General features: G+C 40.9%; 1 protein-coding gene across 1 annotated transcript in view; it reads right to left on the bottom strand.

Annotated features, from left to right (window-relative positions):
• Positions 1-26,659, bottom strand: part of Gabrr3 (gamma-aminobutyric acid (GABA) receptor, rho 3) — a 54,358-nt gene that overhangs the window by 7,386 nt on the left and 20,313 nt on the right. Inside the window, exons 4-8 of the mRNA NM_001081190.1 lie at positions 24,194-24,417; positions 20,829-20,911; positions 19,656-19,796; positions 13,726-13,878; positions 6,234-6,430 (exon numbers count right to left, since the gene is read on the bottom strand). Coding sequence (NP_001074659.1) covers positions 6,234-6,430; positions 13,726-13,878; positions 19,656-19,796; positions 20,829-20,911; positions 24,194-24,417 — 798 coding nt within the window. The remainder of the gene's footprint in view (positions 1-6,233; positions 6,431-13,725; positions 13,879-19,655; positions 19,797-20,828; positions 20,912-24,193; positions 24,418-26,659) is intronic.

Below are 26,659 nucleotides of genomic sequence, written 5' to 3'. Positions count from 1 at the left end.
CTACTGTTATAAAGGAAAACATTTAATTGGGCTTGGCTTACAGTTTCATATATTTAGTTCCTTATCCCCATAGTGGGAGACATGAAGATATGCAGGCAGACATAATTCTCAAGAAGGTACTGAAAGTTCTACATCTGGATCCACAGGCAGCAGTAGGAGGCTATGTGCCACACTGGGCATGACTTAAGCACAGGAGACCTCAGAGCTCACCCCCACCATGACACACTTCTTCCAACAAGGTCACACCTATTCCAACAAGACTACACATTCAAACATTCAAATGCATGATGCTATGGGAGCTATTCCTATTCAAACCACCACAATCAAATTAAGTTTCAAGGTCATTTCTCATAGACATAGAAGAAAAAAAATACCCTTAAGATTTATATAAAAGCACAAAAGATCAAACTGCCAAAACAATCCTGAACAAAATGAGTATTATAGGAAGTAACACCATATTTGATTTCAAGTTATACTATAGAGGCATAGTAATAAAAATACCATGCTTGTGGAACCAAAGATAACTTATAGATGAGTGGGATATAATAGAGAATCCAAATATAACTCCATAACTACAGCTGCCTGGCCTTTGACAAAGTTGTCAAAAATAGAGAAAAGCGTTTTTAAGAAACAGTACTGGGAAACCTTGGTACCAACATGTAAAAGAATGAAACTACATCTGTATCTCCTACCCTACACAAAACAACCCCAAATGGATCAAGGACCTAAACTTAAGGCCTGATATTCTAGACATGTTTGTATATTCATTCTAGAATATACAAAGAAATAAAAACAAAGCAAAACCCTAAGAAAACACTGTTTTAGTTAGGGTTTCATTGCTGTGAAGAGACGTCTTAGCCAAGGCAGTTAATGAATCAGGACAAAATTTAATTGGGGCTGGCTTACAGTTTCAGAGATTTAGTCCTTTATCATCATGACAGGAAGCATGGCAGTGTGCAGGCAGATATGGTGACGGAGAAGGAGCTAAGAGTTCTGTATCTTGGTTCGTATGCAGTAGAAGGAGACTGTGTCCAATAGGCAGCCAGGAGGAGGCTAGAATTCTACAATGGGCAGTGCTTAAGCCTACGAGACCTTGAAGTCTACCTGAATAGTGACACAAGCCCTCCAACAAGGTCACACCTTCTAGTAATGCCATTACTCATGGGCCAAGAATTCATACACATTAGTCTATGGTGTGGGGGTTGGGGGAGCAAACCTATTCAAACCACAACAAATTAATTAATTTAAACACTAGTTAATCAAATAATCTAATTAAAAATGGCTATAATAGTAAAGAGAGTTCTACAAAAGAAGAAATATAAATGTCAAGGAGTCACTTCAAGAAGTGTCCAGCATCCTAACTATCCCAAAAAAATATAGATTTAGATTATTTTACAATTCTGTTTCATCTTAGTTACAATGGCTATCACTGTAAATACAAATGTTGTGAAGAAAAAGGAATTAATTATTTTACACTGTTGGTGGAAGTATAAGTGGTTGAAGCTGCTGTGGAAATCTATCTGGAGGTTTCTCAAGAAGTTAAAAAAAAAGTGTGTGTGTGTTTGGGGGGACTAGAATTACAATTACCATAGGAACCAGCTGTACTACTTCTAGGTATAACTCCAAAGGATGTTCTAGCAAACTGTAGAGATACCTGCCTATATACCTTTTCAGTTCAATGGATGGAACTGGGCCAGGCAACATAATCCAGACCCAAAAGTACAAGTGCTTCCCTTTCTCTTCCGGGTGCAGATCTTAGTTTTACCTCTTTAGTTCTGTTTGTTTATGTTGGAGTGCCTTGGGAAGCCAGGAGAAGGAAAGGGATGTGTTAGGCTGGCTTGCTCTAAATGAAAGGGATAGCAAAAGCAAAAGGCAGAGGGGGAAACACTGGGCATGAAAGCAGGTTTAAGGTGGGAGTCATGTAGTGGATGTCATGGTAAGACGGGAGGGCAGAGAAAATTAGCCTAATAAAGGATGTGTTTAAAAAAAAAAGCCATATGAAAGCTTACTACTTGTAACCCAAATGAAAAACAGAGACGACAGAAGAACAAGTTATCATGCACAGACAGGCAATTCTCGTAGACACAGTGGGTTGACTAAACACATTCCCACTTGGGATACATTTATAGGAGTTGTTCATGGAGATCCCCGAGGGCACTCAAACTACACAAGTTCTTGGCAGCCCTCTTGGTTCCTTACCCCAACTAGAGTGTAAGATCCTATTACTGAGCACACCACAACAGATATAAAGAAAATAAGCTGACACTGAGCTGAAAACTTCCTGGCTGTTGTTTAGCATTCAAAGTACTGAAATGTGCTATGCAGGCTAGAGGGGGAGAAATGGTTCTACTCTCTTACCCAACCGTGAAACCTGTGAACCACAAAGCCAGTCTGATAGGAAAGATATAACCACCCGTACAATAGGGTGACTATTGGAGTTAACAAACCACCTTACGTTGGTTTTAATGCTCATTCCATGGGAGGAAATCCATGTATGATATTGTAGTATGTTAACAGCGCATTCCTAGAGAAGTGATGGGTTCAAGAGAGGGAATGTACTACTACTGTTTAACTAAATTAACACAGCATCAAACTGCCTTCTGAATACCCGTGTTTATACACACAGGCAAACGCTACTCTTAGCTCAATCAGACAATTCTCTTCTTGCAGTGAATACAGATGTCTGAATACTCAAGGTGCTAAGAGTAAGTGATGATTGAAGGCTCAGCCCTGGACAAGACATTTACATTATCTCCTAAAGCACTCAGGGAAAACTGTAGAAGAGGGGATAGAAATGAGAGAAGAGCTGGGAGGTGTGGTGAATGGCTGAGAAATGCCATCCTCTGGATTCTATAGAACAAATGCAATCATGAACGCTGACCTACTGTGGGTACTGTCACTGGGCTCACAGCAAACTGGTCCTGTTCAAAACTAGTCATGGTTGAAGGACGAACTCATGGGGAATGTACCCATTACAACTGAACTACTGATTATTAGTAGATTCTGGAAGAGGGAAACTCCTTGTCTTTAGTTGTATATCCATTGCTGAGCCCATGAAGCTCCAACAGATAGCTTCATATATACAACCCTTGCTAAACTAAATGGGAGAAAACAAAATGAACAGATATGGGTGTCAAGAAAAGATTTGTAGAGGAGAGGGAGAGAGGAGAGATATGAGGGGGGTAGGGTGGGACTAAGAAGATAGGAGAGGGTCTGGGGTGAAAGTATTCGGTATGTATAATATCCATGAAGAAAATTGTCAAAGAACAAATTGAAGTAACAGTAAGAGATTCAGGGAAAGGCTGGAAGAAGCTGAGGAGGAGGGCAACCCTGTAGGAGGACCAACAGCCTCAACTAACCTGGGTCCCTGAGATCTCTCAGACACTGGGCCACCAACCAGGCAGCATACACCAGCTGATATGAGGCCCCCAACACATATACAGCAGAGGACTGCCGGGTTTGGACTCATAGAAGATACACCTAACCCTCAGGAGACTTAGGGCCCCAGTGAGTGGGGTTGTCTGGTGGGGTGGGGTTGGAGGGATGGGGGGACATCCTTGTGGAGATGGGAGGAGGAGGTATGGGATGTGGAACAGTTAGAGGTGGACTGGGAGGGGGGTTAAAACTGGACTGTAAAAAAAGATTAAATAAAAAGTAAAAATAAAATTAAAATAATAAATAAAACAAAAGATCCATGTGGTATAAACATCGTGTGGAAGGCAAGAGCAGGAAGGTATATTTCAGAGTCTAAGAAATAGACAAGTGATCCCCATTTACTTCAGTGTCTGGTCCTTGCATTAGCCACTCACTCACTGCATTAGAAAAAAACTAAACAAGAAAATCTTTCCCTTTTTACACATTTTCCCCCATTTGTCTTTCATGCTGTAGATTATTCAAATTTCCCCAGTGTTGGTATGGACCAGTGACTTTAGCATCGCCTAGAGCTTGTCAACTCTGTAGCCTCGCAGGTCCTACCTCAGTTCTGCAGAGTTAGGCTCTGCACAAGAACACTGGTAATGTGCATGCACCCTGGTATCATCTGCAACTGAAAGCTCCTGGTGGTGTCACACCTGCATCCTCCTCGGGATGCACACTTGCATGGTAAGGCCTCGTCCAGTTAGCCAGAGAAACAAAAGCGCGTGGGACAAAACAAAGTCAGGTACTTTAGGGCGTTGACTCAAAGGATGTAAAAGGAGTGACTGAAATTATTATTCTCAGAGGCCTGAATTGAAACTCAGTTCTCTGTGCATCACTCGTCAAATTATTCTATTTCATCAAAATCTTGCTTCTCCTCTAAAGCAGAGAAGGTTGTCTTTGCACAACTTAAATGGGGGACCTGAGGTGAAGTCTCAGTGGATGATGATGAGATAAAGCTGTCCCCTGCGAGGCTCTGCCAGAGCCAGACCAATACAGATGCGGATGTACACAGCCAAACAGTGGACTGAGCATGGGGACCCCAATAGGGAAGTTAGGGCAATGGCTGAAGGAAGTTTGGGCAAGGAGCTGAAGGGGTTTGCAACCTCATAGGAAGAACAACAATATCAACTAACCAGACCCTCCACAGCTCCCAGAGACTAGACCACCAACCAAAGAGTACACAGGGGGTACCCATGGCTCCAGCTGGATATGTAGCAGAGGATGGCCTTATCTGTCATCACTGGGAGGTGAGGCCCTTGATCCTGTGGATGCTTGATGTCCCAGGAAAGGGGAACACAAGGACAGTGAGGCAGGAGTGGGTGGGTGGGTGGGGGAGCACCCTCGTAGAGGCAGGGGGAGGGAGGAGGAGATTAGGGGGCTTGTGGAGGGGAAACTGGGAAGAGGATAACATTTGAAATGTAAATAAATAAAATAACCCATAAGAAATGAAAAAAAAGAAAAATTAAAATCTCAAACAATGTTGAGTATGCACAAATAGTTATATGACAATCTGCAAACCTTAGGGCTGGAGACATAGCTCAGCAGTTAAAAACATTGACTGCTCTTGCACAGGACCTGGTTTCTGTTTCCAGTACCCACATGATAGATTACACTGGAGTCTAAACCTCATTTCCAAGGGATTTAATGCCCTCTTCTGGTCTCTGTGGACATTGCACACATGTGGTACCTGCTTCAGAACATACAGATATTCCTTTAAAAAAAATCCTTAAAATAAATGTCTAAGCTCCCCCCCCCCCATATAACTGATCAATTTTACAGTGCAGTAGATACCTCACTGCAAGGATATTATGGAGAGAAGAACCCCTCATTTCATTCTAGTATTCTTCTAAGTGACAAAGATAAAAAAACCATATCCTTATTGGTTGAGAGCAGAGCCTTTTACAGTCATAGACACAAAAGCTAATTCTGAGCCCTTTAGCTCTGTGACTTTGGCTGCACTTTTCTTTTCCTTTGTAAAATGAAGGTGAGAAAACACAAACAGACCTCTTGGGGTTAGTTAGCATGAAAATCAAATCACCAATATATTTTAGGTGTTGGCATAATGCCATTAGCAAATGAACGCTTAAAACTTTCTAGCTATCACCACCACTACCATCATGACCATCACTACCACCATCAACAATTAGAAAAGAGGTAGTTTGTACAACACCTTCTTCTCTTAATGGGGCAGAGTCGGGGGTTCAATCCATACTGAGAAAAATCCTTTAGGCACAAGAGCCCTCAGGGAGAGCGAATGAGGATGCTGAGGAAAGCAGCTAGCATCCAGCCAAGATTCAAGTTTCCCATTACAGTCTCACAATCCTGCTGACTTGACCCTGGCCAAGGCATTTGAATTTAATGCAAGATTTTGATAAACTGTAAAAAGCTTGCTAAAGAAGTTAGTCTTTGCCCTGGGATGTTTACTGCTAATTGTTGTTTTGACAGAATTGAGAATCACTTGCCAGATGGGCCCCTGGGCCTATGGGTAGGTGGCTCTCTTAATTGTGTTGGTTCAGGTGGGAAGCCAGTCCCACTGTGGGTGGCACCATTCCTTGGCTAGGAGCCTACACTGTAAGCTAGAAAGAGACAGCAGCTTGCATTGATTGTTCTCTGCTTCCTGGTGGTGGTTGGAATATGAACAGATGCTTCAATCTCTTGCTGCCTTGACTTCCCCCACGGTGATGGATGGTGCCCCTGCCAAACTAAACCCTCTTCCCTGGGAGTTGGTTTTGTCAGGGTGTTTTATCACAGCAACAGGAAAAGACACCAAGCCTAGCACTTTTGGAAAGGAGTTGACATTCAATGAGAAGCTGTACCTTTCCCCTCCTGTTGAGTTGTTTCCACTCCTCCACTGTGGTGAGGTAATTCACAGTTGCATACTCAATGACGGACAGAAACACAAAGAGGGAGCTGACCCACATGTACACATCCACCGCCTTGACATAGGACACCTGGGGCATGGAGGCACTCACACCGGTGACGACTGTGGACATGGTGAGCACCGTCGTGATCCCTGCAGTTCAAGAAGAACGAACGACAAACTCAGCGCACAGCATTCCAATTCCTGGATCATCACCATGTTTCTCTTGAGAACAAGATCAATCTCCTGTCTCCGAGCTGGAGTGAATATCTGCATGCTAGCTCTGGACATCGGAAGGATCTCATTGGATTTCCCTCCCCATCTCTGTGTCTTGGTGTTGCCCACAGCTCACATCTTACATCCATCTATCTAAACACCCCAAATCTAACCCGTTTGAAGCCTCTCCTTCAATGGACAACTTCTCGTCATCCTCGTAAACAAGTGGCCAAAATAAAGAATTCTTGGAAAGAAATGACAAGCCCATTTTCAGTAACCATCTCTAAATGATTTAATAACTCTTGTTTGTAAAAGAGTTGAGCCGGGCGGTGGTGGCTCACGCCTTTAATCCCAGCACTTGGGAGGCAGAGGCAGGCGGATTTCTGAGTTCGAGGACAGCCTGGTCTACAGAGTGAGTTCCAGGACAGCCAGGGCTACACAGAGAAACCCTGTCTCGAAAAATTCAAAGAGAGAGAGAGAGAGAGAGAGAGAGAGAGAGAGAGAGAGAGAGAGAGAAAAGAAGTTGACTTTATCTACCTTTACTCTTTCATGCAGCAAAGGGACTTCATCTTTGTCTTGGTTGTTCTTAAGTAGTAGCGAAGACTACTATTACCCACATTTTTTTCATCAAGAATTCTAAAGAGCCATCATTATTCTCTTTGAACCGCCATATATGAAACTATGCTTCAACCCAGTCAGTGTATGTGAACTAGTGTTGGAGGCTGTGTCTGAGCAACTGGTGAATGCCAGTCATCACTCCCCGTTTCTCTCCTCCCCTCCTCTGTCACTATTCCTTTCCCTTCCTTCCCTTCTCTGGAATTTAGAAGCCTCCCTCTCCCTCTTCCTCTTCATCCTCCTTTTCCTCTCCCTTCTCCCTCCCCTCTTCCTCTTCCCCCTGCCACATATGTGTGTGTGTATACACACATGCATGTACATCTTTCTCTTCTATCTTTTCTCTCTTTGTTCTCTTGTATGAGCACTCTCGGTGAAGAGTTGGGAGTTCCAACTCCGGAAGACGATGGGCAGGGAAAAGTGACTCAGATTTTCAAGAAACACCTACAGCTACGAGAGCTATTCGATCTCTACACTAATTTCTCAGAAGAACGTTACTAGAGTGCTGTCTGGAGAGAAGGAACAGCACTGTAAATATTTGAAATGCACGCCGGCTGCGCTGCTTTTATTTGTTAACTTCACACCAGGGAAGCACAAATGAAATTCTCAGTGAGTTTATGAATTGTGGGGAGTCTCCAACAGCAGGGAGAGGACTGTGATTTACTCTTAACTGAGAGAGACTTTCACCAAGAGGCCTTTATCTTCTCTACAGGATTGCGTGAAGTGCTCCTGCAAGGGAGCCCTGTGTCAAATACAATAGCAATTCTACAGAGCCACTCAATCTCAAATGAAGTTTTCATTTGTATAGCAAAGTACATTATAGCCCAGTAGATGATAGTTACCACAGGGTTGGGGGTGGGGGAGTCCAGAATCTCATCTCAACACTGATTTGACTTATAAACTCTATTCTAGCTCTTAACATTAAGCAAAGGAACTGTCTCATTCAATTTCAGGTCTCCAGGCAATAACAATAAAAATAAATAAATAAATAAATAAATAAATAAATAAATAAATAAATACAAAGAACAGCAAATAGCCTGTATACAGCTATCTACTGTTTTCATGTTTGGCTCCAAACACACAGTATATAGCTGAGTGATTGGCCCACATTTTGTCAGAAACATGATCCAGATTTCTTCCTTAAACCTGTGATTTTTATTGCATAACTACTGTCTCTCATTTTAGACCTAGAAGGCAATACCCTTTGTTTATGCCCTTATCAATCATATATGGTTGGTCTCTAAGGCGAGATGCTACAAAGTACTATGAGGATATGTTAAAAGTTTAGAAGGTACGTTGTACTTTCAACGTGCCAGAGGTTTCAATCCATCCTTCAAGGAACTGAGGGAATCCTGAACTCACATTCCTATAGAGTACCTTCAATCAGTAGTTAATTTTTTTGAAATATCTTTTCTTCATTTTATAAGTCATTGAACATAGAGCTTTAATGTTTTTCAAGAGATAGTAATTTAGATGTAGTGGTTAAAATAATGGTTTAGAAAAGTTATAAGTGTACATGAATTATGAGTTTACACCAGAACCACTGACTATTTGTTTTAGTGAAAATGAGCCACAGTATCTATGCTTGCCAGGGAGGAATTAAGTATCAATCATGTTCTCTTAAAAGGACGCTTAGCCCAACCAATTTACCAGCTCTTTCTTTATTTTAATCGCCGGCAATACATATTTTCATTGCATAAAATCAGCAATAATACTAATGAGAAAATTAATGAGAGAGTGGGGAGGAGGAATTGTTGGATGGAGGAGTAAATGATGAGATAACTGGCATAAATTCTTAGAGCACTAAAAGTGGAAACTGGGACGATTAGAGCCACATTAAACATACCTATTATGTCCTGAGCCATCCCTTGGAAACACATTAATCTTGACAAATGGTATTCCTTGCAGATTCATTAAACTGAACACCCCAATAAAGAGGGTTTGAATCACATGAACTGACCATTTAGCCAAGGAAAGGTCATACATTGCGTTAGGAAATTACATTGCCACCTACTGATATCAGTATGCATAGTTAGAAAGATGTTATGAGAAAATATTTAGCCAGGCCATTTGACTCAGCTCCCCTGAGCCCTCACAGTTTCACCGTATTAACTTTTAAGCACATGCGTGGGTGAATTAAGGGCAGTCTGGGGAGGATTCGTTGTGTCTACATTTTATTGGCCATCTTCGGCCAGGCATGATGGATCCGTAGTTCATTAACCATGAAGACAGCAGTAGGCTCATAGATATCACTTGTTGGAACTTTGTTAACCCCTTCAGTGAAGTGCTATAAATAGTTTTCCTGAGGGTGGTGGTGGTCTTCATTTGCCTTCAAGTAAGAAGGCATTTTTCCTATAAGAATGTTTTCTTATAGGATAATATGGAGCACACAAGAAAAAGACATGAACTATATATCACCACTCAGTGGCCAGAAGCAGCAATTTCTATTCATAGGAATACCAGAGTCCAGTGATTGTCATTAGATACTGGTAATTTCTGTGCTGATTGCATGAATTTCTTTTGCATGTGTGCACAAATGTAAAATCATTTTCTATGGTGGAATGTGAAGTTTATGCAGTATTTTTACAATCCAAAGAACAAAAGTTATTCTGAGGAATACCATCACTTATAGGAGTCAAGCAAGAAGTAGGCGTCAACTTGATCATCCATTGGTTTATTATTTGTGGTACTGCTGATCAAACACAGGGCCTTGCACATTCACTGTAAGCCGTCGACCATTTCCTACCCTCCTTCTTTTCAGTGAAATGCCATTTCTATGTGAAAGAACAAGGCCAAACAATCATCCCAATTGGAATCGTATTTGGTACTGCTTTGCTTAAACCTGGGCGACTCACTCTATCACATCAAGTGAAAGAACAAGGCTGTTGATTGTTAATCATGTGACTCTCACTTTCAAGTCTGCCCTACAATGCTGCTAGACTTACATATATCCCTGTGAACCTCCTATTCCTCAATTTTTATGAGGAATCAATGGAAATATCGATTGTTTTTCTGATGTTATACAATAAATGGCAGGCATCTTTGAGAGATCTGGAGGTTACTCTGGAAGGTAATGCTATTCAAGTTTCTAAGCCTGTGGGTAAAAGATCTGTTCACAGTACAAAACAGACCAGTGGTTTTTCGTCTAGCAGACAGTTTCAGATTCTACACTATAACTAACCTTCTAGAAATAATCACATCCTGAGCTATTTAATGAGACCAGACTTCTCACTACTTTCAGTGAAAATTTATTACAAACTCTGTAGAAACCCATAGGATCTCTTGTCTGAACATAACACCTGAAATTCTAAAGTACTGGAAGAAAATATAGGGGCACAACTTCAAAACACTGGTACAGGTGATACATTTTTGGATGACATTCCCAAAGCACAGGAAAAAAAGTAGCTAAGTTAAACTAAGAAGTTCTGCACAGTAAAAGAAACGAACATAGTGACTAGTCTATCTATAATGACAAAGGCATTATAACCAAAGTTCATAGTGTACACTAAAAACTTAACAAAATAAGTAAGCTAATTGTTAGTGAGCAGAGAATACGAGTCCATACTTCTCAAAAGAAGAAATTCATTTTTTTACACATTGTGAAGAAATGTTCAAATTCTTCATACACATTAGAAATGCAAGTCCAACTACAATGAGTTGTCATTTTATCCTAGTTAAAATGGCCAACAAGGATGTGCATGTGTGTGCACACACACATACACACAAAGAGAGACAGACGAGACATACATGCACATACACAAAGACACTAACAGGTTTATGAAAACCAGTATGGAAGCTCCTCAAGATGCTAAAAATAAATTTATTATGTGATCTAGCTACCCCACATCTGGATATATGTCAGAAAGAAACAATATTAACATATCAGTGAGGTAACTGCACATGGATGTTAATTGATATATTATTCAAAATAACTAAAGATCTGCAATGCTCAGGCTAAGTCCTTATCAACAGATACATGGACAAAGGCTATATTTATCTGTAGGTATAAGAATTTAGTTAGAAGTTATACTGGTTGAAGTTTCTTTTTGTGGTACAACCCTTATCCCTAGCTCTCAGGAATCATGAAGAGAAAGGGAAGATTCTAGGAGTCAGAGGACCAGGATGTCTGCTGCAGGATTGTGTTTTCTATATAGGACAGGGAATCTATGCCTACTACATCTGAACAATGTGGCTACCGACATGAGAACAATGATAACACCAGTTACCAACAGGGATTGGGGAAATTTCACAAGGCCCCACCCTTAGATGAAAAACTACAGGGAGTCAATGCTTGCCGAGTGAAGGAGAATCAGTCTTTCTTAGGGATGAGTTCCCTAAGTAGTTGTCTAGTCTAAAGTGTCACACCAAATGTACGTGTATATATCTATGTGAGTATGCATGCAACAATAACAATTATAGGAAAACCTAAACTATAGCAATAATACATAAAAGAAGAAGGAGAATTGGGGGCAAAGGAAGGGAAACAATGTGGAGTTGGGAGGAAAATATGCCAATAGGGGATGAAAGATGATCAAATGTACACAATGGAAGTGTCATAATGAAGCCCATTAGTTTGTACCATCAACAAATGCTATAAAAATGAAAAGGTAGATATATGAATGAAAATCTCCCATATACAGGACGAAGTACTATTGGTCTAAAAAGTGATAGCCCATCGTTTCTAGCAAATGGATGGAACTGGAAGACATTATGTTAAATGAAGTAAGTCAGAACAGAGAAAAGTCCCACATATTCCCTCAAGCGTTGAAGTTACTTTTAATGTTAGCAGTATGCATCATACTATTTATAAGAGGGTGGGAAGGCTAAGGGCATGTGGAGATAGAGAGAGGCTAGTAGTGTGTATACAGTCACAAGTAAAGTGCGTTGTCTGCCACAATGGGGACTACAGTTTACAATAACTTACAATACAGCTTGTCCATTACTAGGAGTTCAAAAGCACCAAACACTAAGTAATGATGAGGTGGCAATGTTAACTACCTAATTTGATCCATAACCATTATAACCATGTTTTGAAATACCACTCTGTGCCTTCTAGGAACCAAACAGCACTGCATTTGGGAAGACAAGAAACAAAGGCAGGGTTTGAGGGTAGTAGAAAGCTAAAGCCCCAGCAGTGTTATGGGAGAACTGTGGCTTGTGGCAGGAACCATGGGAGAGAGGTTGCTCTGGTTTGGACGCTAATTTATATGAATAAGTAAAAATTTCCTATCTCTCGGCGATTAACACAGATATAGGAGGGCAGAATTTCAAAGAGGCTTGAGCATCATTATTTCTGCATTCATACTTCACTTCAGCCTAGTAGCTCTTGCTGCTGCCGTCCTCACCATGTAAGTGCAGGGTAGTCAACTTGAGGGATATGGTTAGAAGTCATGCTAATGTGTCTCGAGACAGAATGCCTTTCTTAGTCTCTCTTGGATGCTCGCATGTGCCCTCTGACTCTCATTTGGGTCTGTGCTTGCCCCGTTAGTACTGGGATCAGGACACAGATGTTCTGATATGAAGGCACAGTCAAAATAATTTAATTACTCATTCAGATGATATTTTTCCTTGAAGATACTCAAGTCTGATACACTTGCAGACTGTGGCTCTTATAGGGGAAAGAGGTGAACACATTATTAATATTAATAATTTATGTCTTCAAGTGATCTTTTGAAGTATGCATAAAATTTGTGAACATTAACTTCAAAAATGATCTTTTCTGGGATGAATTTTCTTATAGTTACAACGATTACAGTGATTGTGAAGCGAGTATTAAAATCTTCTCTTAAGACAGAGCTCTACAGGTTAAAAAAAGAAAAGAAAAGAAAAGAAAAGAAAAGAAAAGAAAAGAAAACACAGGAAAGCAGTGTTGTCTAAAGCAGTCAAGACGGCAGATGGCATTAGCTCTTGGGTTCTTATTAACTAAGATGTCTTCTTCCAAGTGCTTGACTTGGCACATTCCACTTTACAAGGACTCAGTGACCACCAAGTGGTTCTGAAATGGTTCCCATAAATCAGAGTGTATGACAATGGCTTCTAACATGCTAGATGGATTAGGCAATCATCCCTGTGGTGACTTAATGAGGCAGGCACCTTGTTTCCCTGGAAATTTTACTCTCCTTGAATCTCACTCTGACCTTTGGGTTACGTTCTAATTTCTGAGCAGTGCCCATCTTCCCAAATTTAGCATGCTTTGCCCTGGAATTTATTAAGGGGCCAAGAGTGCCGTGTGGATTGCTTTAAGGAAGTGAATTGTTTCCTTCTGTGCTATAAAAGGTTGGTCTTGCAAAGCCAAATCATCTTGGGTAAGGGACATGGGGTTGCTTTAGTGGCAAAATGAATTTAAGTGGGTTAATTTTTGTTTCATAACCATACCATCTTTTCTACCTCTCACCTAGCTCCTGATTAGTCAGCAACACCTTCACCCCCAAACACCCAGTGACCAAAGAAAGAGCCCAATTACAACTTATCCCTGGAGTCAGCTAAACATAAACACCTGAACACACAGCCGTATCCTGACGAATCTCTCCTTGCTTCTCCATATAGCATCTGTATTTATTTTCCTCCTTGGATTTCCCTTTGGGTTATAATTTTTATAACCAATGGAAAGTTTTATTTACCCAGGGAAACTCTTGCAGGAACAGCTCTCCGGTCAATCCAGAAAGAGACCCAGGAAAGCATCACCATCAACATGGCTGGAAAATAGGTCTGCAGGACAAAGAAGAAAACGTGCCTCCGTAGCACAAAGTTGATGAACAGTCTATAGTACCACCCTAGGAGAACAAACAAACAAAGAAACTGATTATCATTAAACAGGCTTAGCCACACAACCTACTCTTCAGACAGGAAGCTCTCAGAGACATAGACCGTGATATCCCACCTCCGCTTACTCAGCAGCAGCTCTTGCAATTCTAACATTGTCAGATGGAATGAACTACAGCCTGCTTAATTACTCACCTGAAAGTATGCTTACCTTCTAGAGCCCAGCAGGGAAGGGAATGACAATTACAGGGCACGAATGAAATTGTTTGCAGTATTTCTTTAAGAACAATGCTAGAGGTGCTGAGGTGGGAGTGGGTGGGTGGGTGGGGGAACACCCTCATAGAGGCAGGGGAGATGGGGTAAGGGATAGGGGTTTAACTGGGAAGAGTGATAACATTTGAGATGTAAATAAATAAAATAACCAGCAAGAATTTTGCATTAAAATAAAAGAACAGCGCTAAGTGATGACTGTATCATAGTGAAGAGTCGTTTATGAGCTGTTACAAATGATGAAGAACGTTTGACTGTAAGAAAAGGTTTGGAGTGTACTGCGGGACCTTTGCTTGGGATCTGGAATGCTAAGAATTCAAAAAGAAGGGGCATCTTTTTTTTCCCCAACTTTTAAATTAATTTTTTAAATTAGGTATTTATTTCATTTACATTTCCAATGTTATCCCAAAAGTCCCCCACACCCTCCCACACCCACTCCCACTTCTTGGTCCTGGCATTCCCCTGTATTGGGGCATATAAAGTTTGCACAATCAATGGGCCTCTCTTTCCACTGATGGCCAACTAGGCCATCTTCTGATACATATGCAGCTAGAGATATGAGCTCTCAGGGGTACTGGTTAGTTCATATTGTTGTTGCAGATCCCCCCAGCTCCTTGGGTACTTTCTCTAGCTCCTCCATTGGGGGCCCTGTGATCCATCCAATAGCTGACTGTGAGCATCCACTTCTGTGTTTGCTAGGCCCCGGCATAGTCTCACAACAGACAGCTATATCAGGGTCCTTTCAGCAAAATCTTGCTAGTGTATGCAATGGAGTCAGCGTTTGGAGGCTGATTATGGGATGGATCCCCGGGTATGGCAGTCTCTAGATGGTCCATCCTTTAGTCTCAGCTCCAAACTTTGTCTCTGTAACTCCTTCCAAGGGTGTTTTGTTCCCAATTCTAAGAAGGGGCAAAGTATCCACACTTTGGTCTTCGTTAAGAAGGGCATCTTTAACATGTGTTCGTTACTTTGAAGTTTCACAGACTTGAAAGATTCTTTCAAGAGAGAGAGAGAGAGAGATCATTGTTATGGTTTGTATATGTTTGGTCAGCCCAGGAAGTGGCACTATTAGTAGGTGTGGCCTTGTTGGAGTAGGTGTGTCACTGTGGGTGTGGGCTTACAACCCTCATCCTAGCTGCCCAGAAGTCAATCTTCCACTAGCAGCCTTCAGATGAAGATGTAGAACTCTCAGCTCTGCCTGTACTCTGTCTGCCTGGATGCTGTCATGCTGCCACCTTGATGATAATGGACTGAACCTCTGAACCTATAAGCCAGTCCCAAATATATGTTGTCCTTTATAAGACATGCCTTGGTCATGGAGTCTGTTCACAGCAGTAAAACCCTAACTAAGACAATTATAATCACTATTTATTATTATTTTGCAATGCTAAGGATTAAACCCAGAGCATCAGAAATACTAGGCCAGTATATATCACCAAGAAACACTTCTCCATCCTTAATATTTTTATGAATTATTATTTGGGGTTTTATTGATGGGGCTGGTACAAGGGATTAACCATGAAGGACAAATGCTGCTCTACCCTATGGTTCAGGAGGGGAAGATGAAGATGATACTATGGGTGGACCGTAGACACCTTTACTAATTACAACAGGTCATTCTACCTTGTAAGACAGTCAAATCATTACTCCAGTCAGTGAAATAAAGAGTCTGACTTCATCTTTAATCCTAAAAATACTGAGAGTTCCCAGGCCCCCTTTTTGCCTCATAAATAGCAAAGTAAAAAACAAAAAACTATAATAAAAATAAAAAATAATACATAAAATAAATAAATGATAATAATCTATGCAAGCACATAAAAAAACCCTCAAAATTTCATTTGGCATCCCATGAAGACTTTAACCACTGTCTCCTCCATCCAAGGGACTGCCCCCTGCCTTTGTTCTACCCTCAAACCACCATAAAATTCCAAGCCAGTTGCTCCTTTCTGTGCTCTCAGCTCCTTGCAGACCTGCTTGGCAGGATGGATTGCTCTCTCTAGAAAGCTCATAATGTGAGCCATAAACCCATCAGATCTGTATGTGTGTGGCATCATCCTTTTGCAATGTGAATTAAATTTTTGGCATGAGTATCTGCGGGGGGGGGGGGGGAGCTGTCTCCCATTGCCTCCACCCGTAGAAAGAAGCAGAACTAAAGACTGAGAAAAGGGCTGGCGGTAATATACTTATATCCTGTGCCATCCCATATACTTATACATTGCCACATTTGATCACGTTCTGACACTAAGGGCTTGGATGGTATTAAAAGCATCACAGGGCAGATGCGGATGAAAATGATGACGATGGCACTTCCTAACTAATACTGCTTAAGCACTTCCCACGTGGCAGACACTATTCTAAGTCATTTAAATGTATTAACTCATTTGCAAAATCGCATAAGGCAAAGACTGTCCTGAAACCCTCTGGAAGGCAAGGAAACTGAATTAAGCAATTCCAAGGCTGTGCTAGTGGTAAGCGGTAGACTAGAGTTTGAATTCAGGCAGTTGCCCCTGTACTTTATCTTTGATAACACATAATTCCCTGACATATTCCACAGGGGTATGAGTCTTTCCTTTGTGAACCCACAGGATGCCATTTAGTGGAACACTGAAATGGATGAACGACAGACAAACCCTCTCCCACTTGTTGATGTTACTGGGTGGCCATGGGTTTGTGTAGGGTCAATGGTAATAGTGAAAGGATTTTTATGAAAAAAAAAAAAAAAGCAAGACTGCTGCAAATGGAAAATAAGTTTCTGCGCCCCCAATTTCCAGCTTTTACAATGAGATCCATATGCATGGTTTTATCTATCTATCTATCTATCTATCTATCTATCTATCTATCTATCTATCTATCTATCTATCTTATATAGCAATTTGAGGATGGTGGTTATAGTTTGTAGCTGTGATGATAGGAATAGGGAAAATATTTACAATCGTTTTTGATGAAGCTAATCTTTTTAAACAGAAGGACACCACATTAAATATTTATAGATAATGTGACCTGTTGTCTACTCACGAACTGAATTCAGTCATCTTTCTGAAACTTAGGAACTTGTTAAATCTGGATACAACTATTAATTTGATATATGAATACAGCTTTCAGAATGCCTTGATCTTGTACTTTCTGTGATTAGAACACAATTTTATTCCTTCTCATTAAAAATGTGCATTTTAAAACAAATTTAGAAATGGAATATATTGAAATAAAGTTGAAACTCTCCCCAGTCTCTAGCTACTTCTTAAAAATTTAGAATGCACAGGCACATACAAACATACCTATATGTGTTTAAATAATTTCCTCAATAACAAATACGAATTTTTGTTAGAGTCTTCTATTAGTTCCCCTTTTAATAATAATAAAAAACCACTTGCGCCATGCTATATAAGGCTGTACATTTCTATAGTCTATTTTTTAAGGAGCTAATGTTATACTTCTTAGAAGTATAAACACACTAAGATGTTAAGGCTTCATATTTCATTTAAAAATATATAAAAGCATCTTTGTGAACAGATTTTCAGTGATGTTTTTGTCTGATTTTTGAAAGGCTCTACAATGTGAAGAAAAGAGGATAAAAATTACCTAGTGTTGATCCTGCCTGGGCGACAAGCACAGATAGTGGACTAAATGGAATGATTTAGAGGTAGAGTCAGAAATTGGAACACTTATCCCCTGCATTTAAAAGAATAGTTGAATTTCTACTGAATATATTCATGGATTCTTATGCTTCAAAATCCTAAGAAGTGCAATAGATATAATAGATATAAATGTATAGATATATTGTACATATCTGTATAGAAATACCACCTTTGATCTCCATGTTTCCTATGTATCAAATTATGATAACATTAAAAAGACAGATTATAGTCATAATTTATCATGAAGTTACTTAATCATAGAGATAATAAAAAATTAAAACTCGTATGTATTATTCATTGTTCATTGTATACATTCACTTATTTAAATATTGGCTTAACTGAACTGAGGACTGAAAACAACAAGTTCCTGGCATTGCTTATAAGACATGAGCAAAAGAGAAGTGGAAAACTGCTTCACAACAGCTTGTCAGCATGAGGTGTTCTTAGTACCACACGGGCTCTTCAGACTTCTGAAATTCTTTTCAAACTTACACATCGCATATTTATTTATTCAGCAATTTGATTCTGCGAATCTTGGATGTGCCAGGGATATATCAGTGATCAAGGAACACAAATGTGTGTTATTTGCATATCAGAAAATGCAATGGACATGATTAAAATGAATAGCATCGTTTGTTGATGTTAAAGAACACAAGTGAACAGGGTAAACTGACATTTCTCCCAGATCTAAATGGCTGGAGACCCACTGGTCCCAGGGATGCAATTCACTTCTTTGAGATTTAAATGTTGGTTGTCCTCTTAAGACCCTAGATTCTAGACAGATAACTCAGTATTTGATAACTCAGTATTTGCTCATTAAATGGCATGGCCAAGCAGATGGGATAGGATTCTAGCCAGGGCAGTCCTGAGCCCGAGTGCCATCTGCAGCCACATTTTGTAGCCTGAACACAGTTCCTTTAAACCACAAGTGATGTATTATCTGCTTAAAATGACATAGAGTAGTACTAGTAACTAACAGGATGGTGAAAATGGACTTTAGGAGTGGTGTGTTTTGGAGGAGGGGAGAAAGAGTCTGGGTCCTAGCTTCAGTGAACAGCCAGATGAGTTTTTAAATCACCTGGGATAAATGCTACCAAATCAGAAATAAATCAATCTCAATGAAGAGTATATAGTGTATTTCTAATTCTAAACAAATCTCGTCCTTAGGGCAACAGAGCATCTTTTAAAATTAATTGTGTTAGTTGATTTCTGTTGAGCATTTACCCCATACCAGGCATATTCTAGGATCTGGGAAGAGATGGTTAATAAGGCAGATAGAGTTTCCTGCCTCATTGTAAAGAGAGACTTAGATAATAGACAATAAGGCATCTATTTCAGCTAGTAGTATATGCTGTGAAGACAAAAGGAGAGAGGAAATAGTGAGGGGGGAGGCTTAGTTTAGAAAGGCCTCTTTAGAAAGATTAGGATATCACCATTTGGGGAGATGTTTTACAAAGTGCTGACTAAAGCAGGCAGTTAGTCATGAGCTGGGCAGGGGTAGAACAAAGCTATACAGAAGAAATGAAGTGAGAGTGTGACAGGAGGCAGGAAATAGATGGGCAATGTGATGGAGGACCACAGGTCAGGGTGAGGTCGGAGCAGCACACAGGATGTAGATCATGTTGAGAAGCCTAACTTTGCTTCTAAACAAACTGGGATGGAAGACCACTGAAAGGCCTTTGGTCTGGAAAGGGTTTTGAGCTGAGATTTCCTTATTGCAAAGAACACGCTGTGTGTTCTACTAAGTGTAGAGTAGAGGGGCCAAGAATACAATTAAGGCGTCTTGTTGGAAGGGTTTGCACAGTGGGGAGAGAAAGAGGTTTACTTCACAAACAGTAGGCGCTCAACGGTTGCCAAAAAATTGTCTGCACGTAGTGCTGTACCTGTGCTGCTGTAGAAAGCCAGTCCACTGGATGCGCTGAACTCCTCAATGAAGAACTGAGAAAGGGAAATGCGCTCTTCCGTGTTTAAGGACTTGTTGCCGTGTTTCCAGTAGAGCATTAGGTCCTCTTCATTATAGGCATCTAAGATAACACAGACAGCTCCCGTGTTAGAAGTTAGGTGAGGGCTGTAGCCATGCTTTATACCGTTCTGAAACCGCTGTTCCTGGTTCGATGCCATTCAATAACGTAGTAAGTATTGAAAGATAATTTTCCAAGGGACTCAATAAACCTGTACTTCCAAAAGGATACAAAACAAAACACCAGCTCCATCTTCATCTCCCAACTCTGGAGAATGAAGACTGGCAAGATGGCGGCATTACTCCCTCTGTGATGTTTGAGGTTTTCCTGTATGCCCTGACTGTGTGCTAGCTCATATAAGATTAAGCCAGGCCTCAGGGCTGGGCCACAGTATTGTCCTCAAGTGGGCTTAGTCTATGCCTTTACGTTTCTTTTGCTGTACCTCTCTTGGGTGAAATCCTAAAACGAGGCTTAGTTTGTAAAGAATTTCCTTTTCTTGTGTTATAAACACTTTGTAATAGAGCTAGAAAAGGACGGGTGTATAGGAGGCTCCCACGGAGGCTCAGAGCTTCACCCATGGGATAGAAAAACTGCAGCCAGCTTTTAAGATGTCATATCAAAAGCAAATACTGGGTAACAGTCATTGACAGGAAGCTGGATCACAGACCCCTTAATGGGACTTTGACTAGGGAGTCTGTGCTCCAGGCTGGGTTCCTCTGGAGAGCCTGTGAACACTTGAAAGAGGATTAGAACCTGACTGGCTATAGGATTCCCAGACTTTCTGAATATGGAAAAATCAGTGCCAATGTTAGGAAACTGCATGCTCTAAAGCCTTGCATGCTATTGTGAAAAAAAAAAAATCACAGAACGTTTAATTCCCAAAGCATTTCCCCTTGAATCTTCTCTTTCAAAAGACACGATCTGTTATCATCATTAGGAAGAGAGCGAGAGACAGAAAGAGAGACTGAAAAGCAGAGCCATATAATTGGAAAATATGGTAAGATGTTTAAATGATTGCTAAGCATGTGTGCCTATCTCCCCGCGAGTGTGTTTTAATGACGATGCGGGCTTGTTTCCCCAGGCAGAAAGACTTACAGCTTTCCAGCTCTAGAGAACAGTTCTGAGTGTCCAGAGGAAAGCGGCTGAAGTCCATGAAGCACATGGCCGAAACTGTTATCCTGTTATAAGAAAGAGAACTTCGATCATTTACCCATATGGCCCAAGTAGCGTGCAGCAATGGAGCCTCTCATTGTTTTCTGGCTTCGTGTGCCTTTCAAGGATAATGAGAAACAGACCTGACTGCGTTCTGTCCAAATAACAAGACAGCAAACCCGGAGGGGTAGGGATTGCTTCCAGATTAATGAGTAAATTCTTACACTTACTCCATATCTCACTGTTTCCTGCTTAGCTCCCTATGCATTTTCTGGCTCTCATGATTTTTTTTTTAATTTCAGAAAAATACTTTAAAGTCAGTTGCTTTCAAGTGCATCTAAGTTGTTCTGCTATCTAGAAGATGCAAAACTTAGTAGTCTCCAGTAAAAAGAGTTGAAGGGGTGATAACACAAATTTATAGGTAAAAGTTTCCTTCACAAAGCACTTGGAAAATTTCCTTCCAGTACTGAGGCAAAAGCCTGCAGCATGCTTAGCGATAGAGCCATGTACATAATACATAATTCAGGAACTATTAAGGCAAAGGCTTGCATATTGATGAGGTTTTTTTTTTTTTTTCTTAAAATTTTGTATTCTCCTAGATTTTCCTGGCTTCGGGCAGTAGCTGCCGTGCTATGATCTTGCCTCAAAGTGAGACCCATGGTAGCCACAATAGCAGATCAGAGGTTCCTAAAAGGCCCTCAGCAATTCTGCAAAAACAAAGGCAACAGATGCTCCTGCCCATGGTGCCTCTGAGTTAGTAGGAAGAATAGAAGCATTTTACCGTCTGTGACCTGCATTTTATTGTCAATAGCCAAAGCATCAAGAAAGGATGTGTGTTGATGGTATTGTGTGCAAAAATGCATGCTTAGTCGGCTTTGTTACAAGGAAGTATTCTCTGAGGTCTTTTCTACTTTATGATATATTTGAAGAAATGATTGATGAGGATTTTGGCTAGGTGGCCGCAGAACCTAACCTGGTAGCAGGTGACCTGGTTCTGTGCTCCGACTGATTCTTTTGTTGGATTGAAGAGCTGCACTCACAACAATTTTTAGTCCTCCTGAGTTTGGGCCTCTCTAAGACTACCTCCAGGGTTAAGCAACCCCAGAAAGAGTGAGACTCAGCAAAGCCATTATGCTCATGGGGACCACCTGAGTGAGGTTCACTGCACTATGCTACAATGGGGATTAAAACAATAACCAGAAAAGGCTGAGTCCAGGAGAGACCACAGCAAGTTTGCAGTTGTCCTTCCTGGAAAGTGTGACATTGTTCTGTCATGTATATATGTTCCTTCATATATATATATATGTGTGTGTGTGTGTGTGTGTGTGTTTGTGTGTGTATGTGTATGTATATGTATGTATACATATATATGTGTGTGTGTGTATGTATGTATATGTATGTACACGCACACACACACATATATATATATATATATATGTGTATATATATATATGATATTATGCACATTATGCACTCGGGACCAGGAAACCTCACACTAGTCTTGGTGAGAAAAATATAAACTGAAAGTTGACCAGCCAGATGACTGCCCTTAGTTTCCATCCTTTCCAGAGGTGAAGGTGATACCATGACCCAAGGAGCCCACCTTAACCACCATGAGCATAGATACTCTGGTATGGCTCATGGGCACCAGAGGAGGAGAAATGCTCTTATCAGGGAGGATAGCCCAAGAGATGAAAAGTTACTACACCAGAGTCTGTCTGACAAGGACCAAACAGACATTAGAATGTGCAAGGTAAGCGGGATCTATGGGGTTATTCTATTCCTCTTCATTCTTTCACCAACACAGTTTTAAAACAGCTAATTCTTTAATTAAGATTCCATTTTCAGTTTTTAGTGACCATTGTCACTAGTATTTATAAGTCCTATATAAAACAGTAGTGTTCATGAATTTCATTTATAGCTTTTTATAAGGGTCTGATGCTAGCTACCCTGTGAATGATGCTTTCTAATGAGCAAAGATAATGTGTTCTTGCTACAATAACAAATGACTACAAGCCTAACAGCTCATAGCAGCATAAATGCATTTTTTTTTGTTGTGTAGACCAGAGGTCCAATCAGTATAACTGTCCAGAGTCACACTTTAAAGACTTTACAGGGAAAATCCACTCATACTGATCTGAACTGCCACTCCCTGGGCTGGGATCTCATTGCCGACTCTTCTTTTGTGTAAATCAGATTTCCTCTTCTTTTCCATTATAAAAATTCTTATGCTGCATCTAAATCCCAGACAGATAATCTAGGACCATTCTTCCCATGATAAGATCATTAATTTTGTCCATGCACATTATGCACTGGGGATCAGGGAACCTCACACTAGTCTTGGTGAGGAAAATATTAACTGAAAGTTGATGACACATGCCTGGAATACCAGTACTCAGGAGGCAGAGGCAGGCAGATCTCTGAGTTTGAGGCCAGTCTTATCTATGAAGAAAGGTTCGGAACAGCCAAGGCTACCCAAAGAAACTCTGTCTCTAAAAACAAAACAAACAAACAAATAAACAAGCAAAATGATCTTTAACATAATCACATTTGCAAGGATCCCCTCCCCCCCAAAGACCAACTCTCACAGTTTCCAAAGATAAAGACCTCATTTTCTTTTTAACCTACTATAGATGCCTTCTCAGATTTCTAGGGCATTACAAAAAGCTGAATTGCTTAGATATACAGAACCCTTTTAAAAAAGAATTTCTATTTTAAGCCACTTCATATGCACAGACCTCATTTGGATAAAATAAAACATGGCTCATTAAAGATAAGAAGCTGTTCTAGCGTCGTGCTAGAACGCATGCTTTAACTAACACAAACAAAAAAGCAAGCGAGAAAATTTGTGTCAAGTTGTGTATTTTGATTCTGCCTTCATATGACAACTAAAGGAGCTAACTGGAGAAACGACTTCGTTAATTCAGGATTCGAATCTGCTCATTGGAGCACAGGCATAAGAAGGACTTGGTTGGTAGAAATAGGGTCACATACCTATACAGTCATGTATCAGACTTCTACAGATTTCCAGAGGTCAGCTCAACTCTATTTGTCCAAACAATATATGGACAGAGCAGGAATATACAGAACAGGAAGCAATTCCTTAAAGAGTGGGCAACAAGTGGGTAAAATTACATACGCTGTGTGGTATTGCAGTCTTCAGCATCATGGTTCTCCCAGCAGAACAATATTTATTAGTGTACAGCAAGTACTTGGAGGCTGAAGTAGTTGGGTTGAAGTGACACCCGACAAGTTTGGTTAGATGGCTGTGGTCCAAGGAAGCCAAAGATCAAAGGGGGCCCTCATACCTGAGACTGAATAGAACATTCCCATCGGGATGTACTCGAAGCATGATATTCTCCACGGTTGTGTCGTGGATGAAGGATCTTTTAGAATGGACAAAGAAGATATCAGGCACCCAGATCTTTTGGAGCAGTCTGCGATCGAAGGTCATGCTTTTGTTTGTCGTGCTAGGAAAGGAGAGCCTCTCATCCTTCCAATAGTGCCTGAGGTAAAACGTCATGGTAAAGTCCTGGACACAGAGAAAGGGACCGGTGAGAACCAGGAGGGACCCTGCTCGGGTCATAACTTCAGCATTATGAACTCGCTGACGGCCATACTCTTCATGGCTTGCATATCATTGCAACTGTATTCCAATTTCAGAGAGGATGGAGCTGGTCTCTCATTACTCTTCATACTCCTTCTCCATTCCTGCTTCTGTCTTCTTCCCTTTCCATTCCTCCCTCCCTCTCTCCCTTCTTCATCCTTTCCTTTCATCACCCTCAATTCCCTCCTTCTTTTTAAACATGGTCCTATCATTGCAACAACATCTAGATTTCAGCTCAGGATCTCATTGCCCTAAGCCTCCTGAGTGCCACTGTATTTAGTTTGTAATTATTTCTTTTAAAAAAGAAAAAAAAACAATCTCCCAAATTGAATACACTATATTTCTACGTGAAAATGAACACAGTGTTTATTAGTGGGAGGAAGGTAGTTGAAGGTTGAAGGCTAAGGGCTGCAACCACTCGATGCTTAAAGGATAGAAAGGACACAGCAAAATGGCAGTTCTGAATGTCTACGTTGCGAAAGAATCACTTTTGAGCTGTGCTAAGATGCACACTGCCTAGAAGCCAGTCGCCAGTGCTCCCGATTCGCTGTGGCTCTGGGATCTCAATGGACATCATGGACACTAGCTGAGAGAATATGGTGATGACATTAAAAACCTGTGTTAGCATCCAGTTCTGAATGCCTCAAGGGGCTGAACTGGTATCATGGAGGCCAGCTGTAAGACTATAAAGACGGCAGATAGAAACCTGCACTAACATACAGTAATAAAAAACAGACAAACATAAAATAACTCGAATTTTATGTTATTCAATGTTACCGTTAATAATTTGGTTGGCTGAAAAGAAATTTCTATCTTCATCGGTGCCATTGAGTATGGATTTGAGTAATGTGTTTCACTTTTCTTAAACATGCATCACTTTTCATAACCGTTGGCTCATCTTTCTCAACCCAAATCCAACTTTTCTTGAACTTGTGTGTCTAACAGGACTCTGGCATTCATTTGTACAAACAGGAAGATAAGTATCAGTCATTCCCAAATACGTTACTGATTGTTTGGCCAGCTACACTGTTTTTCCTAGGTTTCGTAAGTATACACTGGGTTATTGCTATGAATTAACTGTGACGTTGGCTATGTTTGGCTATGCATTCAGGTGAGGGCCAGTAAACAGAACCATTCCTTCCTCAGCATAAGAATTCTTCACAGGGAATTGTGCAGGTTACTGGGTGGACCGGCCTAACGGGCATATACTTGGAATCATATGCTCACTCTGATCAGGAGGCCACTCAGAATTAAATTAATACAGGGGGCACTAAGATACAAAGTATACCCAAAAGCTGCACTTTACTTGATGATGGGTATCTGTTAAGGATATTTGTTATTTACATACACACATAATCGAAACGAAGGAAACCCCTGTAAGGAAGGCAGAAGAGACAACAAGATGGGGTGGTGGTGGGGCAGGGAGGGTGGTGGTGGGGCAAGGAGGGTGGCCACTCATCTAGCCTGCCTCCAGGGACAAACCTGACTGGTGTTTCAGAGGAAATGACAATGAGAGAAACACACGGAGAGGCAGAACTCTGAGGGTCAGCTGATCTGGGCACTCTGCAGGAGAAGCCTTTTCATGTGGGACCCTCAGCTTGCTTGTTGTGTGGACTTGAACGGAGCAGCGGTTATAGCAGAGAGCTGAGCAGGGAAGACAGTTATTCTGTGCAGATGAATGAGGAGGCGGAGTGTGTAGTATAGATCTGGGCCAAGGGACAGGTTTAGCTAAGAGCCTTCTCTGTAGGGGAGCAGTCTTCAGGCTGAAAATGTTGGCCGAGGGGTAAGGCTGTGCTCGACATTTTCCACGCATACTATTAATATTTCACACATGGGCCAGAAGAGAAGGTCTGCAATTTCCTTCTGACCCCAACTCCCAGGGAGAAGACTTTGCCATCACTCTGTGGGTCTGCCGCTCTGGGCTCATGTCGACAACACACAGTTACTTGGGCATTTACTCAGGGCTTCGGCTCCCTATAGATGCTGGTAGCCGTTAGATAAAAGCGAGAAGACAAACAGTGAAAATGAGTTTTAGAAAGGTACTGCAAACATAATGGAGAAGGGCTCATCAAAACACAGACCATATAAATAAGTTAATATAAAACGGGGGTGGGGGTAAGAGAAATCCACCTGAAAACAAAGTATGTGAGTGCTTTTTCACAGAAGC

This window comes from Mus musculus, chromosome 16 (assembly GCF_000001635.26).
Source record: "Mus musculus strain C57BL/6J chromosome 16, GRCm38.p6 C57BL/6J".
Lineage (NCBI taxonomy): Eukaryota > Metazoa > Chordata > Mammalia > Rodentia > Muridae > Mus > Mus musculus.
This window is presented reverse-complemented; position numbering and strand designations above follow the sequence as displayed.